The sequence below is a fragment of the Papio anubis genome, chromosome 15 (assembly GCF_008728515.1).
Source record: "Papio anubis isolate 15944 chromosome 15, Panubis1.0, whole genome shotgun sequence".
In the NCBI taxonomy this organism is placed as follows: domain Eukaryota; kingdom Metazoa; phylum Chordata; class Mammalia; order Primates; family Cercopithecidae; genus Papio; species Papio anubis.
The window spans coordinates 29,305,950-29,324,454 of record NC_044990.1 but is presented as its reverse complement, the minus strand read 5'-3'; the positions used below and the strand labels follow the sequence as shown (position 1 = coordinate 29,324,454).

Here is an 18,505-nt window from a genome sequence, read left to right as displayed (position 1 = left end):
ACCAGGGGAATTCTAAGAGCATACAGCAATCACTAAATAAATATATGTTGTTGAATGGCTTTTAGAAGTTATATTCATTGCCTGAGGAATGAATATAACTGAGGAATGAAAAAAGCAACTCCAAAAGAAGCTCACTGCTCAAGGTTCTCCTGAAAATCCTACCCTGATCTGGCATCTCACTTCTTTCTTGCATCTACCTCCAAATTTTCTGAAAGAATGTCTCCCACTCCCTGAGCCCCACCGGGAGGCTTCTCCTCTACCTCTGGGAATTGTTCTCTAAGAAGGGGCAGAGAGCACAGACCGAGCCATGCTACCAGGGCTCATGCATACCCCAGCACATGCTGTCTCCTTGGGAAGCTGCCTCGCTCTCAAAGCCTGTTTCCCCATGTGTAAAGAGAGGCTTTTTTCTCACTGGGCTATTCTGAGCATGAAATGTGATAATCCATATAAATCCTATAGCACAACACCTGCCACTTAGCAAATACATAATATTAGCAAAGATATCATGATGCAAAAGATGATTTATTAATAAAACATAAGAAACTAATGTTTATTCAGGTCTGTGCTAGGTACATAATACACATTTTCTCATTGAATGGTCAGAATGAATCTCAGAATCAATTAAAAAACCATGATTTATCCCCATCTTTGAAGACTGGGTCTGAGCGACATGAAGTAAACTGTCCTAAGTCACTGAGGAAGTAGGCAAGAGCACCCAACTCCCACCCACACTGACATCAAAGCTGTGGATCTGATGTTCACTTTACCAAGATCACTAGGTCTACACTTTCTTCAGTACCTCCTAACAACCGGTTTGTGGGAAAAACCTCTCCTCCATGGCATATATAAAATTGCTATTTTTTTATGTCTCTAATGACTTGTCTGATTCTTTTCCCAGCTCTGCTTCACCCTCCTCCAAAGCCAACTGTATCCTTTCATCTGGTGTGATCTCCTCCTGGCTCAACAAGACTCAACAAACTAACCGGGAAGCCCAAAGCCCTGAACTGAGGCTCCATGTGTCTAAAACCCAGTGGTTCATCTTCCTCCCACACCACTCTCCGGGATATCAAGGCCTAAACCTCAGAGCCAGTGCTCACACTGGCCTTGCCTCCCACATTCCATCTCTCCATCCCATGGGAGGTAGCAAGTGTGGAGAGAAAAGGAGCCAATATTATTTTGGGGGAAAGGGGGAATTAAAAAAAAATAGTGTGTTAGAAATCAGGAGGCTTAGCTTCTAGTGCTGGATCAGTAAATATTGTTTTAAAAATGAATTTTATTTAGGTGTTCACACAATGTTCATGTTCACACAATGGACACACCCATTTTAAATGTACAATTCGAGGAGTCTGGAGAAATGTATGCAGTCATGTAAGCATCATCCTCAAAGTTCCCTGGAACCCTTAGGTAGTAAATTCTCCCATGGCTACCCAGACCGCAGGTCACCACTCATCCATCATCACAGCGTAATTCTTGCTTTATTCTGGAACACCATAGAAATGAAATGATACAGTATATACTTTCTGTGTCCAACTTATTTTGCTCAACATTATTTCTGTGAGATTTATCCATTTTGTTGCAGCTAGCAGTAGTTCCTTCCATTGTACTAGGGAGTAGTAGAACTCCTGAGATGTAAGAAACTGTCAAGTGGCTTTATCATTGTAAGCCTTGGACAGCCAGGTAGGTGAGTTCCAACTATCCCACAACTCACAATCTCCTTTTTTTCTTAATGGCATTTTTCAAAAACAAAAGATAATACTTTTGATAAAATACAATTTATAATTTTTTTACAGTTAGTGGGTTTTGTGTCCTAAGAAATCTTTGCCTCATTCCCAAGGCAACAAGGATTTTATCCTATGCTTTCTTCTAGAAGCTCAATAATTTTCATTTTTGAATTTAACATAGTGATCCATTTTGATTTAATTTTTCTGTATGAGGCGAGGATCAATGTTATTTTTCATATGTATACCAAATTCTTCCATCAACATTTGTTGTAAAGACTATCCTTTCTCCCATTGAATTATCTTCACACCTTTGGAAAAAAAAATCAATTGACCATATAAGTGTGGGTTTATTTCTAGATTCTCTATTCTATTCCATTTATCTATACATTTCTCTTATACCAATACCACATTCATTTTATTTTTATTTATTTTTTAAATTTAGGGACAGGGTGTCACTGTGTTACCCAAGTTGGAGTGCAATTGTGTGATCATTGTTCACTGTAACCCTGACCTCCTGGGCTCAAGTGATCTTCCCTCCCCAGCCTCCCAAATAGTTGGAACTACAGGTACATACCACCACAGCTGGCTAACTTATTTTATTTTATATTTTTATTATTATTTTTTTTTGAGACAGAGTCTCAGTCTGTCACCAAGGCTGGAGTACAGTGGCACGATCTTGGCTCACTGCAAGCTCCATCTCCTGGGTTCATGCCATTCTCCTGCCTCAGCCTCCCGAGTAGCTGGGACTACAGGTGCCTGCCACCACACCTGGCTAATTTTTTTGTATTTTTAGTAGAGATGGGGTTTCACCGTGTTAGCCAGGATGGTCTCGATCTCCTGACCTCATGATCCGCCTGCCTCAGCCTCCCAAAGTGCTGGGATTACAGGCGTAAGACACCATGCCCGGCCCACAGCTGCCTAATTTTTAAACTTTCTGTAGAAATAGGGTTTTGCTATGTTGCTCAGGCTTGTCTCGAACTCTCAGCCTCAAGCAATCCTCCTGCCTCGGCCTCCCAAACTGCTAGGATTACAGGCATGAGTCATTGTGCCTGGCCCCCACATTTTCCTGATTATGGTAAGTCTTTAATTCAGTTTGTATAAGTTCTCCAAATTTATTCTTCTTTTTCAAAATTGTTTTGACTATTATAGGTCCTTTACATCAGGGCTCCCCAATCCCCAAGCCATCGACTGGTACTGATCTGTTGCCTGTAAGGAACTAAGCCACATAGCAGGAGGTGAGTGTCGGGCAAGCAAGCATTACTGGCTAAGCTCCGCCTCCTGTCAGATCAGTGATGGCATTAGATTCTCATAGGAGAGAGAACCCTATTGTCAACTGCGCATGCGAGGGATCTAGGTTGTGTGCTCCTTATGAGAATCTAATGCCTGATGATCTGAGGTGGAAGTTTCACCCCAAAACCATCCCCTTCCCCACCCCATCCATGGAAAAATTGTCTTCCACAAAACCAGTTCCTGCTGCCAAAAAGGTTGGAGACTGCTGCTTCTACTGCTTTACGTAGTCATATAAATTCTAGAATCAGTTTATCAATACTTACCAAAAAAAGAAAAAAAAAGAAGCTGGCTAAGCATTACATTGAATCTATAGAACAACTTGGGGAAAATAGACACCTTAAAAATATTGAGTCTTCCAATCCATGAACATGGCCTATTTCTCCATTTAGTTAATTTTTCTTTAATTTCTCTCAGCAATATTTTGTAATGTTCAGCATATTGGTCTTGTACATATTGTGTTATATTTAGCACTAGAATGTTATTTTTAATGGTAGTATAAATGGTATGTTTTTATTCTATTATCCAATTGTTCACTGCCAGTATATAGAAACACAACTAATATTTGTATATTGAGCTTGTATCCTGAAAGTTTGTTTATCAATTCTAGTAACTTCTTTTGTAGATTCTTCTGGATTTTTTCATACATGACAATATTGTCTATGAATAAAGACAGTTGTACTACTGACTTTCCAATCTGTATGCCTTTTTCTTATCATATTGCACATGCTAGGACATCCACCACATGGTGAATAGAAGTGGTAAGAGCAGGCATCCTTCTCTTGTACCCAGTCTTGGGGGAAGATTGTGTTCAGTCTCTTACAATGAAGATGATGTTAGCTGTGAGTTTGCCATAGATGCCTTGGAAGTTCCCTTTTATTCTTCATTTGCTGATAATTTATATCATGACTGAATTTTATCAAATACCTTTTCTGTGTCTTTTCAGATAATCATACAATTTTGTAATGCATAAATATGGTAAATTACACTAATTGATTTTCTAATGCTCAACCAATTGTGAATTCCTGCAATAAACCCCACTTAGGTTTTACATATTTAATTTTTAGATATTTGATTTTCCAATATTTTCTTAGGATTTTTCAGTCTATAATCATAAGGGATAATGGTCTAATTTTTTTGGTAATAATTTTGATTTGGTACTAGGGCAATTCCAGTTGCATAAAATTAGTTGGGAAACATTCCTTCCTCATCTATTTTCTGAAAGAGTTTGAGCAAGTGTTATTTCTTTGACTATCATTCTTCCTTAAAGTGTAGTAAAATTTATTAGTGAAGCTAGCTGGGTCTGGAGGTTTTTTCCTCAACTTTCATAGAAAGTTGACACTTGCCAGGAAGTTAACACTCCCTGGCAAGATGATTACTATATCCCAGAAGGCTACACATGGACCCAGTGTATAAATTACTGCTTATTTTTGAAATTTACAAATTTTGAAAAACAAGGAGGTTTAAAATATTCATGAAGGCCACAGACTACCCATAATTATGAAAAATACCAAAGCATATTCATTTGTGTCCTAAATTTAATATTTGTGAGAGTCAGTGAGTTTGATAAAACATGCATATGCTGGAAAGGTTTTTTTTCCCTTATGTGCCTGGTGCCTATAAAACGGATTTCAAACATCTGGAAAGACTGGGTTTACAAAATAAGGATGGAATAAAAGTGAGTTCACAGTTAAGTAACATGTTCAGCAATTGGGTAATCGGCTCACAAACTTGAATTTCCCTGACGTATTGTTGAACTGCCTCGAGCACATTTTCACTTCTACTTTCTCAATGTTTTCCATAACTGAGAAACTCATATGATCGCTTTCTTCCCCTGCTTCCTAGGGAAAGAAACTTGGCAATTGTACTTGGGATATTTTAATCAGGTAAGTTTTCCTGGCTCTTCCTGTTAATCACCTCAGACAGTGCACTGCAGCTTGTGCTGGCAATATGAAACAAAGGGTTACATTCAAGATAAGGTTCGTGACCCTTCATTAGTCCTTTCCCATACCATCTCTCCACTGAATGTGCACTTCTTTGGCAAGAAACCTGCTCTGAGCCCCACAACGAGCAAACAGAGACACATCATTTCTTTCACTAATAAAGTAGGCAGGGCTAAAGTCACAGCCATCATCATTCAGGGTACAAACAACCGTGGCTAGGTTCATTCACCAGAGAGAAGGCAAAAGGGGAAGATTCTCACAGGCCTAGCAGCCTTTACCAGGTCTTTAATGCCACAGATGTTTAAGACAGCATCTGGAGTTTAATATCAAAACAGCTAGCTGGGGAATTTGAGTATTTCAGGCTTTACTCTATCTGCACAAGTGCCTATGGAGAGAATGGAAGTTAGAAAACATCGCTTTCTTCTTTACCTTTACTCCCCATCATGGATAGTAACTGACCACTCTTTAGTAGTCGTCTTTCTTATTTAGAAATCTAGAAATAAATTACAGAGAATGGAAGCAAACACTAATTTATAAATGGACAATAATCCACATTCAAATAAGTAGCCAGTACCCAACGCAATCACTAGAAGAAGGCCTGTGGAGTCACATAGTGCCTAGAAGCTCTAGGAAGTTCCCTGGAGGGATAAGAATGGCCATTTCCTTAAGCTATGGAAGTTTTTTCTGTCTCCTTCCCTGTCTCTCTCTCCTTTTGCCACACAAAGGGAAAATATTAAGAGGGAATATGTGAGATTAAAAAAGAAAAATCAAAGCGAGGCATGGTGGCTCATGCCTGTAATTCCAGCAGTTTGGGAGGCTGAGGTGAGAGGATTGCTTGAGCCCAGAAGTTGGAGACTGGCCTGGGCAACATATAAGACCTTGTCTCTGCTAAAGATAAAAAAACTTAGTTGGGCATGGTGGTGCACACCTGTAGTCCCAGTTACTCTGGAGGCTGAGGTGTGAGGATCACTTGAGCCCAGGAGTTCAAAGATGCAGTGAGCCATGATGACACCACTGCATTCCAGCCTGGGTGACAGAGTGAGACTCTGTCTCTAAAAAAAATTAAAGAAAAATAAATTTTAAAAGAGTCAAGTTTTTGGCTGGGTGCAGTGGCTCACACCTGTAATCCCAGCACTTTAGGAGGCCAAGGTAGGTGGATCACCTGAGGCCAGGAGTTCGAGACTAGCCTGGCCAACATAGTGAAACACTGTCTCTACTAAAAATACAAAAATTAGCCAGGCGTGGTGGCGCCCGCCTGTAGTCCCAGCTACTCGGGAGGCGGAGGTGCGAGGATCACTTGAGCCCAGGAGGCAGAGGTTGTAGTAAGCCAAGATTATGACACTGCATTCCAGCCTGGGCAACAGAGTGAGACCCCGTCTCAAAAAAAAGAAAAAAAAAAGAGTCAAGTTTTTTTTTTCATATGAAACACCACACATACACACACACAAACGCTTATATATAGAGTACTTTGGAAGTGTTACATACACAGCTATAAGAAGGAAGGCAAAAGAGTTGCTGTCAGACAGACATAGGTTCAAATCCTGGTTCTACCACTTCAAGTTCTATAGTGTCAGTCAAGTTACTTCAACTCTTTAAGCCTCAGTTTCCTCATTTGTGAGAATGCAGGTTATAATATATAATGAAAGAAAATTACTGCAAGGACTACATAACATATGTAAACCAGTAACCAAAGAAGTTTTGCCGTCATACAAGTGCATGTACTGCACTTGTCTTGGACTCTATGGCAGTGGTAAACTTCCGAATGCCGATCCGTGTAGATCTTCATGGAAAAAGATGTTTATCTCAGTACACTGTCCCTGTACACAGATCTTCCATAAAGAAACATATTTCACATATTTATGTTTTGGGTCAAGGGGTAAAGCAAGTAACGTGAAAATGCTTGTATGTATTTTGATGAAAAGGTCTTTTTGAGGATGAGGCATTTGAGAATCTTACTTATTTTTTCCCCTCATTTAAAAATCTTTTTGAGAATGGGCATGGTGACTCATACCTATAATCTCAGCACTTTAGGAGGCTGAGGCGGGAGAATCCCTTGAGTCCAGGAGTTCAAGACCAGCCTGGGTGACACAGAGAGACCCCCCTCATCTCTACAAAAAAAACTCGAAAAAATTAGCTAGGCATGGTGGCTTGCACCTGTGGTCTTAGCTACTCAGGAGGCTGAGGTGGGAGGATTGCCTGAGCCCCAGAGATTGAGGCTGCAGTGAGCCGTGATTGTGCCACTGCATTACAGCCTGGGCAATAGAGCAAGACCTTGTCTTAAAAAAATAAAAAATAAAACTAAAAATCTTTTTGGTTCTGTTTTTAAACCTTCCATTATTTTGAGATTCACAGGCTGCAGTTTATTAAGGGAAGAATTTGATAAAAAGAAACTGCCAAACCTCTAGAGATTGAATACATCTTTTACTGCGTGAAATTTATTCTAACATATTTTATGTTTTGCCCATCACTTAAAAATAAAGAAAAAAAAATTGACGCCTAGAGTTTTCGAAATCTGGCAAATATAAAGGCCAATAATATAGCTACTTTGAAAATGGAAGTGCAGAACTTCCAAAAGTTAGGCAATATTGAGAAGCAAAGGAGACTAAGACAGAAGTTCAGATAATGATGCAATAAATGGTCAGGGGTTCAGTGTACAAGAGGGAAGGGATGAGACAGAGACAGCTTCTTGCTCTCGGCTGCAGACTGTAAGGAAACAAATGCTGAGGCACTAACACTGTTTCTAAACCCAGATTTCTGGGTTTTAAGATGATTGTTCTTATACAGCTAATAGCAGAATTCTGGACAATGAGTTAACTGCATTTTCAGCTTGTGTTAAGTTGACAAAAATTAACATGGCTTCATTAAATTATTCTTCATTACTTTATCTTTTAAAAGTGGTTATGGGTTACTTCATTTGTCACCCACAAAAAGATTGCTGTCCTCTGCCAAATTCAGCATCAGAGAATATCTTTAATGGAACTGCTTTGATAAAACCTTGGCACCACACATCCCTCAGTTCCAAACTGGAGCTCCAAGTGTGGCCAAGTATGAATTTACTGGACCCCTTAAACATAAAATGTAATCAATAGGTTCTCCTCTTGGCATCACCACTTTCGTGGTCCCAGAAGAACTGTTATAGTTGGCCAAACCATCTATGACCCAAAACAGCCACTACTTATCAGCCCAACATTCTGGTTCCCACACTTTGCTTCCATATTAACTCTGAAACTACTTGGATGATTTTTCGAGACACTGAAGTCAAGTTTTTACACTATTTCCAACCTGTCAAAACACATTCACACACACTGCCTTACTTTCCCTTCTGAAAAATTAAATGAATGACAGTTAAAATGCATCTCTTCATTACCCTATCCTGCTTCTCCAGCCCATGTTCCCTGTGTCCAGGATCCCACCACTACACATCCTTTGGGTCAGGCACAAACCCAGAAGTCACTCTTGACTCCTCCTTCTCCTTGACCATCACCCAACCACCAGATGCAGTTGGATCCATCTCTACATGGCTACTTTTTTCTTGTTCTGTCTCCTAAGATCAAGGCCACCATTATCTCCTGTCTGGATCACTGCAACAGCCTCGGTGGACCTGGCTTCTCCAATATACTCTCCACACTGCAGACTGCCATGCTTAAAACTTCACACACACTCCACTAACATTAAGCAAAGTTCAAACACACACAGTGCCCTTTACCATCTGGACTCATGCCCAGCATTCCCGCCTCATTCCTTACCAACCTAAATCCTTCCCTAGCATCCTATACTTTGAACTTCTTGGAACTTCTTGAACCTGACAAACTTTTCCATACATCTAAGCCTCTGTTAAACTGTTTCTCTGACTATCCTTCAGTACTCCATAAAGCGGTCATTTCCCCCAGGGAAGCAACACAACATCTATCCACCTGCACCCCCCACCCAACCCCGCCAGATTAGAAACCTGTCCTGTGCATCCCCAGCAAATTCAGAGTTCACTTCCGTTACACTGTGCAGGCACTGCTCAGCTTGTCATTGACCCCTGTCAGACTGGGCGCAAAGTGAAGAAAAGGATTATGTCTTATTCATAAGTACCTAGAGCTTAGCACTAATGTGCAACATGTGCTTTTGGAAGGTGCTCGATAAATGCTTCCATCTATTAAGGTACAGGTTTTATGTAATTTTACAATGAGAAATCTGAGGCAGAAGGCAGCTGAGTGACTTGCCTGATGTCACAGAACTAGTTCAAAGAAGAGGTGAGACTGAAGGCACACCTTGTGATTCCTGCCCTGTGGGACATAGCACTAGACTGCTATGGTTGTAGTTTCAAAGACTAAACACTCTAAAGCAATAGAGGAACGGTGCTGGCAGTGTTAGCAAATCTGAATGGCAACTTTCCCTATGGTGGACACAGAATAAGCCTTACATTCAGTGGGCCTGTAAGCAGCCACATTCTTAGGCAAGGTCCATCCTTTCTACCAGTCATAAATCTTTAAGTTATACCATACCTTTTTCCTCCGTCACATGGTGAAGTAACTTCTCAAGTCCAGGAAGTTTCAGCAACAAGATGCAATTTGGAAACATGTTATCCACCACAACTTGATCAAGGGGCTGAAACTTCCCCTGAAAAAACACTTTAGTTAGTTGGAAAGCAAGCATTTCATTCAACAAAGACATTCAGAAAAAAAGAGAAAAAGACACATTTACTCATGACTGGGCCTTTAAACTTAGTGCAGAGCCACCTATTCCATCTAAGGAATCCCTACAATGGGACAGGCTCTAGGACGGACCCCAGCTCCCTTTAGGAAGTGCCTGTGAGCACCGCCGTCACACGCAGCACACCATCTACCTCAGGTGTACAGTCCTCAAATGAAACGGGGAACAAAATCAATCAATAAAAGCACTGGAAGCCACAGAAGCTTGCAAAGATGGTGGAGACTGCCTGGGGCTGGTCCAACCCATTCAGTTTGAAGAACCAGCTGTGGTCACAGAGCAAGAGTCCTGACTATCACATTGGAACAAGCCCAGACCAGGCTCAGACATACATCTGCCTCCCCATTGTCACTCTAGGGATGATGAAAGAAGCACCCACCACAAAAAGAAAATACAAAAGTGAATCTACCCCTGTCAGAGCTGCCTGACAATGCTTCCAAATTTAGACCAGAATAAAAGAAAAGACAGCCAGAGGGAGAAGTCCTGGGAAGCTGCAGACAGGCTGAATCAGGCTCAGCCACAGAAGTTTATACGGCCTGGTTGCCAGTGGGCCAGAAGTGCAGACCATATGGATTCACAACATCATTCTTCGGAATTAGGTCCAGTTTTTCTTAACTGTACTAGTAGCAAGTAGAGGTGAAGTTCGTCTAAATTAAGGTATTAGCCCCCTGATTTGGGGACACCAGACTGTACCAGATGTATGGCCTTGCCCATGCCCCACTTCTAGCTCGCTCTCTCTCTCGTGTACTGACAACTCCTCCTGAAGACACAAAAACTGTGTCTGATCAATTTCTGCAAATGCAGCTTTCTTGGGTTTTAAGGGTAAAATCTTTTCAATCATTTGGGAGCACATGTGATAGCTTGCCATACTTTCTCTTAGGTTAACTAGTGCCATGAACTATCTCAATTTAAATATTCTTTTTCCTTCAAATAGTAAGAATAATGCATAGATTTTTCCCAAGTCTTACTGTCTTTAGATTTCTACCTTAAATCTTTAGTCTTCCATGATCAATCGATATGTTAAATATTTGACTACTCTAAAACAATATTCATATGTAATGGACTACCACACAGTCATGATATAAAATAATTTCATAATTAACTAGCGTTTCATTCTTATTTTTATTTACCGTATACACATTGAAGGAAATGCAATAAGCAACCTGCCTTGACTGTAAAGCTAGTAGCAGTGGGATGCCCAGAAAAAAAGTTATTTTTACTGATGTTAAAATAAAGTTTAAAAGAAAAGGTCACATTTCAAAAGTGTGTATCATAATTTTTAACTTAATAGGAAATGATCATATCTAAAATGCAGAGAAGGAAATACCCAAACATCTCAAGTATTACTTTAAAGGGCATTTCTGGCACTTGGGAAGACGTGTTTGGGAAGTACGACAGTTTAAAATGAAAGCCAAAGACCATCCTGAACAGCATTTCTGCTTCATTCTGCACCTGTCAACGTGAGTTCCATAGCACCCCAGAGGCACCCAGAGTGCCAGGATAGGGTTAATCCCCCAGAGTCATGGTCCTAATGGGAGATGGAGAAATGCTATCAAAAAGGGGAGGGGAGCCTTAAGTGCAGATCAATACATGTGCTGAGGCTGGTTGGTGTCTTTCTGCTCATTAATTTATCCCAGAAAACACCACATAGGTGAGCCACTGAGGTTTTCAAATTCCTCACTGAATATTCCCCAGGGCCTTCCTGGTGGTGATTAGGACCATTTCTGTTCCTTAGAGACATGAGGCTTACCAGCCTCACAGCTTGTGTGCCCTCGTTATACTGGCCATCACAGTAGCTTCCAGATCAAGGGACACATGATTAAACGAAGTGACAAAACTTCACTAATCCACAGTGAAGGGCAGAGGGCAGGGAAGGAGGAGGCTAAAAGAGGCTAAGCTGCATCAAGAGAAAGCATGCATTGATACTTTATGACTTTCAGCATTTATAGCAACTTAAATTAATTTACCTACCAAATGGAGGTTTCAGGAATTTGGTCTAAGGATTAAGCAAGAAATTTATAAGTGTTCAAACTTTATGCAAACATGAGAGTCCAAAAAAACCAGATTTTTCTAAGCAGTTTGAGTAATACTTATCACTTAAAATTATTAATTAAAAGATTTTCCAACTATGGTTGATGGATTCCTGGGTCATGAAGTACCCAAGCTCAAAGCTATTTTCCTAATACTGCTAAGATGCTATCTGCATTTTCACTGTGTGGACATCTGCACTGATGATTCAAATGCAATGGTGGGTAAAACTGCTGGCTCCTTAGCCCGAGTCTGCTGGTGGCACCAGACTGTCCTAGTCATCATTTGGATCCTCATTGCCATTTATGTGCAGTTTAAAAAATGCCAGTATCACTTAAGAATATCCTTGAGTAAGTAGTAAAAGCAATTAATTTTACTTAAATCTTGAATCTTGAACACAAGTCTTGTAAATTATCTGTGATGAAAGTGAGGTATGGCTAAAGGCCTCTGGATGCTTAACCAAAGGTAAGCTGATTACCAGGAAGAGCATGTTCTCCTGGGGCTGGCTTAGTTGCAAGCAGAACCAGCTGCTTTTTCACGGATACCATTTTTATTTGAAAAACCCACTATGAATTATGGTGATTCAGGCCCGGTATTAGGCAGAATATGAATGAAGTGAGCCTGTCATTTCAAGGGAAAGATTGACAGTATTTGCAGCCAATAATAAAATTTGAGCTTTCAAGCAAAAATCAGAATTGTAGAATATTTCTATCTGCCACTATGACAGCTTCTCAATACCTAAACAGCTTTCTGATGAGATCAGTGGTAACATTAACAAAAGGGAGTGTGTGTGTGTGTGTGTGTGTGTGTATAAAATGAGATGTGTCAACATTTGGAAGATATGCATAACTCAACAAATCAATATTTTCCAAATGACCAAAGCATGATGTTACAAAATCATACATGGGTAAAAAGATCCTTTATTTTTTTTTTTTTGAGACGGAGTCTTGCTCTGTCGCCCAGGCTGGAGTACAGTGGTGTGATTTCAGCTCACTGCAAGCTGAGTCTCCCAGGTTCACACCATTCTCCTGCCTCAGCCTCCTGAATAGCTGGGACTACAGGTGCCTGCCACCACACCCGGCTAATTTTTTGTATTTTTAGTAGAGACGGGGTTTCACCGTGTTAGCCAGGATGGTCTCGATCTCCTGACCTCGAGATCCACCGGCCTCGGCCTCCCAAAGTGCTGAGATTACAGGTGTGTGCAACCGCACCCGGCCAAGAAAGATCCATTTTAAGTGCAAGATAGACCAATGGATTTTAATGTAACAGAGCATAAAAAGTTAACTGACAAAGTTTCAGATTCCACATTGCAACTAAACTTTAAAAAACTACCACTTGTTGATTTTTTAGGTAGTATTAAAGAAAAATATCCACAATAATCTAAAAAGGCTGTAACATTATTTCTTCCTTTTCTAACTACAAAGATGTACGGGGCCGCGTATTTTTCATATAATCTCACCAAAATAACATACGGAAACAGACTGAATGCAGAATCAGGTATAAGAATCCAGTTGTCTTCTAGTTAAGCCAAACACTAAACAGATTCGCAAAAATGCAAAAATGTCACATGCCTCATTAAATTTGGTTGTTTCAATAAAAAATGTGTTATTTATGTTAACATGTAATGGTCTTATTATTTTTAACTTTTAAATAAATAATTTTTAAATTTCTCAGTTTTAATTTCTAAGAGTGAGTATTGCTAGAACCCACAGAAACATAAGCTCTTTGGAACCCTTAATAATTTTAATTGTAAATATATCCTGAGACCAAAATATTACAGAAATTCTGGCTAAAATTATTACTATTAGTAAGCTGTGTCTTTATTTCTATTCCAAAGGTAAATTTTATCCATCTGGGATTCCTTAAGTCTCAACTAGCACATCCCCATTAATAAGCTTCTACTGGACCTGCCCCAGGTTACCTATTCCACAGTCTCTCACTAAAGAAGATACATTTTTCCTCTCCTAAGACATGTGGTCAATTTTTAAATACCTGTTTTGTATTTCAAGGGTAAGGAATACTTAATGATAAAGGAGTGTTAGTTGCTAGGCTTTGTCAAGCAGTAAGGTGCATAGCACAGTGAGTCAGGCAAGTCAGAGGTCACAAGCAAGCCAGGGGCAGACTGGATCAAGAGTAAGGTGCTGCTTCTCTGGCCTGTGCAGTAGTGCTCTGTCCTGCACTGGCCATATATGACTCATGTTTTTTTCTAATTACTGTATTAGATCTGAAGATAGAATCCACCTTTGGATCATTAAAAGCAGACAGAGGAGATCAAGCAAAAATAGTTGATTCTGTTTCCTCACTGTGGATGCCCCAAACTGGAAACTCACCTCCTTATCAGCCTTTATGAGGTAGTGGAGAAGCAGAAAGAGAGGATCCACAGGTGTGGCGAAGTGGAGAAGACCTCCTGCAGATTACAAAAAGGACGAAGGGAATTAAACGTCTTGGAAAGACAATGTGGCTATTTCACCTTAATCTCAAAGTGAAAAACAGTGTTGAAAAATATATGTGAAATTCCAAATTCAAATCTCTTCTTATACAGGTCTGAGAGTCTATGTGATTCTCTCAAAAGGCAGAATGTGCTCTATGAGATTTTACTCCAAAGAGCTTCAAATCCCTGTGTGGAGAGGAGAATCAAGACCCTGAAGTCGATCTTTAACTTTCCATTTCTTCTTTAGAAATCATTTTTAACACAGCCTCCCAACCCCCTGCAAAAAGAGGGGTTAGGAGGAAGCACAGACAGAATGAGAACACAGCAATGTTAGGAAACCTGTATAGTCAGTCTATCTATAAAGCTGCAGTAAAATGTAATTTCCTGTGCTTTTGAGGACAAAGCCATGGGAAAGCAGTGCCATTCTCTCTATACACAGTCCCTTCTGTAGTCTGTGGGCAGCAGGATGTGGGATGCTTTGAATACCCACTAACTGCCCCCACCCCAGAACAGGAGGCAGAACAGTTCCATTGGCCTACTCTTCCTTTAGTCAGCACTGTCCCCAAATTAAGGGAACACCACAAGAAACAGAACTTTGGTGCTGGGGGGTGTATGTGTGTATGGGGGTGGGGGAGCACGTGGGCAGGCAGGTATATGACAAAGCATTTTAAAGAAACTTTGTTAAGTTCGAGCCTATGTTAGAAGCCATATCAGTATTCAGTTTCAAGGAAATAACATGTTAAAAACACAAAGATCCTCAAAAGAGTTTCCAATCAACATGGTATGTGCCCCATGTACAAACCTAACTTTTAACTCAGGACGTGTCACCGTTTTAGGAGACAAATCAGAGTTGCTAGCTTAAAATTTCCTACCGTCTAAGACACACAGGAGATGACCTAACCTTAGTGCTCAAATGAGCTTTCCTTTCTCTTGATTAAACCTGCTCTGATGCCAAGGAAGGCTAAATCAGTGACCAGACTCCAAACCCCGTGACAGACCCACAACCCCACGTGTGAAGAATAGAAGAGCTGCAGTATGTGTTTAGTTATTGGAAATGCTTACACCTACCTGATTGAACTGACTGATTTATAAACCAAGAATGGTGTTTTTCCTTGAAAACTTTTACTTCAAACAGCTGCTGTAGACACATATTGAACAAGTAAATGGCTCCTTCTCCTGTTAAGACAAATCTGTCTTTTATTTGTAAGTTTTCTCACACACACACACCCCAAAAGACTATCCAGTATCTCTGAGGAATGTTCCTAATATGAACATGAACATAAACATACACAGGTCTATTCTAAGCTTATAGCTATTATACATAGATGGCAATTTTCCAGCTCCATAATCCTCACTGGACTTAAACCAAAAAATCAGAAAGTGCAAGTCATTTATCTTAACTGCTACAAAGCCTGTCCTTAAATCCTCCATCAGATCAAGAGGGAATATCCATTCCTAAACTATCAAAACACAATAGTTCAGCCATATGACATGAGCTGGCACATGGGTCCCTGCCTCTGGGCAGTGTGTGGCTCTCCCCACACAGGGTCTAAGACAGGGACCAAGCCCATGGACCCCACAGGCCAACCCTAAGTGAGAAAGACAGACATGCTTGAAGCCGTAGGGAGTGAGTAAAGCTTTATTCAACTGAATGAATTTTTTCCTTTTCTTTCTTAACCAAAAAAAAAAAAAAAAAAAAAAGGGAGGAGGCAGAAGAGGGTGAAGACTGTGCACATCTGCATGTTTTATCACTTCAACTAATGAAAAAAAATTCTTTTAACCATAGCACAATCTCTGGAGACAAGGATGCTGCGTTTAACTCTATCTTCACCATATGCTGGGCACATGCCCTTGGGGAAGTTACATAAACCTTCCTGTGGCTGTTTCCACATCTGTAAAATGGGGACAATACTGAACCTCCTCATAGGGTTTTTTATAAGAATTAAAAAAAGAACACATGTAAATTTCCTGAACCAATACTTGGCACATGGTAAGAACTCAGCAAATGTTAGCCTTTACTTTCCCACTGCCAATGTAGCAAATAAAAACATTTGTTCCTCTGTGGTCTATGAGCATTTAGATAAAACAGAAATTTTAAAAGAGGGCTGGCTTTCTTCTGTACCTGTACTTTTCTTAAATGCTTTAGAACCTTTCCTGCTACCTAAAACTTCTCTTCAAGAAATATTTCTCACCTCAACTTAGTCTGATATATAACTAAGAATTCTAAATATAGCTGACCAATTACAGTCAATTTCATTTTGAAGAAAAGAACACTGGAGAAAGTCAGGAATGTGTTTCTTCTCTTGTTGCTTCTATTTACATGTCTCTATAACAACAAGGCACTACCCATTGGCCCTCCCGTACTTTTACTATTCAGTATTACTGTCACCAGGAGAAACCTCTAATATGGCAAGTATCAAGTGTCTATGCAAAACCTTATAAATTAATGGAAAAACAATTACACACAGAGATAAACACTATCACCCATATCACTCCATATTTAGAATACATTTTAATATTTTTGCCTAAAAAATATGAAGACAAAACTGAAAATGCACTGAATATAAAGTTAAAATAAAATTGTTTTTCAATAAAATATGAATCTCTTCAATATACAATGCTTATCATTAAAAAAAATCATCCCCTGACAGAGAAAAAAATGTACTACTTTTTGGTCAGAAGAAAATAGGGAAGTATAGCTAAAACTGAAACTAATCAAAATCTTGGCATGTCAAGTAAAAGCCTTCTGTTTTTGTTTTTGTTTGTTTAATTCTGGTTGTTTATTTTACTTTATAAGATAAAATGAATAAAAATGGAGGCTAATGTTGAATAACTACTCTAAGAAAAGTTGGCTTAAAGAAGCCAAAGAAAATTAATCTGTTTTTAAAGAGACTCAAACATGCTACTTTTTTGTTTTGCCAGTATTTCTGACGGCTGAATAGTTCTGTGAATTAAAATTATGAGAAGAAATTGTTTAAATTGTTTAAGTCAAATGAATTATCTGGGAAGACTAGTAATGTCATCAGCTTGTTTTCTTTTCGTCACGGTGCCATCTTAACTTTAAAAGCTATTCAGAAAGAGCAAAAGCAAGGACACAAAGACATAAAAGTATATATATTCAGTAGCCACAACATTTAAGAACATTCAAGTTACGAGAAGAGAACTTACCTGAACACGGGTTAACTAGTTTTACAAACATTAGCCCACTTTTCATCTTCTTTGAAGAATCTTTTAAATATTCTGAAAATAAACCATGAATATCTAAAATTAAAACACATAACTGCTTTGTTGCTCACCTTACTTTATCCTGTTTTCCTTTCTTCTACTTACACAACTTTTCTAAGATTTTTAACTCAATTTATCACTTACAAATGATGTGATCTTGAGCAAATTACCAATTTCTCTGCAAGCTGCAGTTGAATTTCAGGTAGTTTAAATTTATTTCTATGAGGAATAATGAGAAGCAGGGGTCTAGAATCAGAAGGCCTGGGTGATAATCTTGGCTTAGCCACTTGGATAGCTTTGTCACCTTGGGCAAGAGTCTTAATCTCCTGTCTCAAACGCCATTTATAGAATGAAAATAATAGTATACTTGTTCTTCAAAGTATCAAATTAACCAATCTATTGAAAACATTAAAATAATCAGGCAAATAGAAACATGAAATAAATGATAGCTATTATTAGTAGTACTATCATTTGTAATTGTTACTGTTACTATGAAGTAGAGAATTATAAACATATTTACCTGAAACATATTTTTTACACAATTAAAAATATAAGTTGCCTAATTTTTTTTTTTTTAGGCAACTTATATATTTTTTTCTTTGCCTAATTTTCGAGTGGGATATTTGGCTTTGTTGTTGTTGTTGTTGTTACTACTTTGTGAGGTATCTTTATATACTAAGGATATCAACTATATTTTTAATCCTGCTCATAATGACTTTTGCCATATAAAAGATAAAAAATCTTCATGCAATCATATCAATCTTTTTCATTATGGTTGTATCCTTTATATCACACTTAGAAAGGCCTTTTCTTAAGATTATGTGAATTGCCTATATTTTCATCTAATATTTAGAAATTATATCTTTAACTTATCTGGACTACATCTGGGTATAAGATATTAAGAGGAAATCCAATTTAAATATCTTTTTCAATGAGTTAACCAGTTGTACCAAAACCATCAAGTATTTATCACACAAATTAAAACATAATAACCATGACTATTTTATTGGTAACACTCATCATATATTTTGAGTGGCATATTCATGGAACTCTCAAAATGTCCCTATTACCAAAAGGAACAATGGGGCTCTGATTAGTAAGGGGGCATAGCAACAATTTACCAAAAGAGCAAAAGAGAAAGGATGAAAGAAAGGAGATTTTACTCTCTTTTA

At 39.0% G+C, this 18,505-nt stretch overlaps 1 protein-coding gene across 4 annotated transcripts in view; it reads right to left on the bottom strand.

Moving 5' to 3' along the window:
- The window catches only part of RNASEH2B (ribonuclease H2 subunit B), a 302,074-nt gene that overhangs the window by 267,134 nt on the left and 16,435 nt on the right, over nt 1-18,505 (bottom strand). For all 4 annotated transcript variants that reach the window (XR_004178704.1, XM_031655848.1, XM_031655853.1 and 1 more), the window contains exons 2-5: nt 17,277-17,348; nt 15,177-15,284; nt 14,008-14,084; nt 9,445-9,559 (exon numbers count right to left, since the gene is read on the bottom strand). Coding sequence is in view for 3 of the 4 variants with exons in the window: in XM_031655848.1 (XP_031511708.1) it covers nt 9,445-9,559; nt 14,008-14,084; nt 15,177-15,284; nt 17,277-17,348 (372 nt within the window). In the remaining variant the exon portion in view is untranslated. The remainder of the gene's footprint in view (nt 1-9,444; nt 9,560-14,007; nt 14,085-15,176; nt 15,285-17,276; nt 17,349-18,505) is intronic.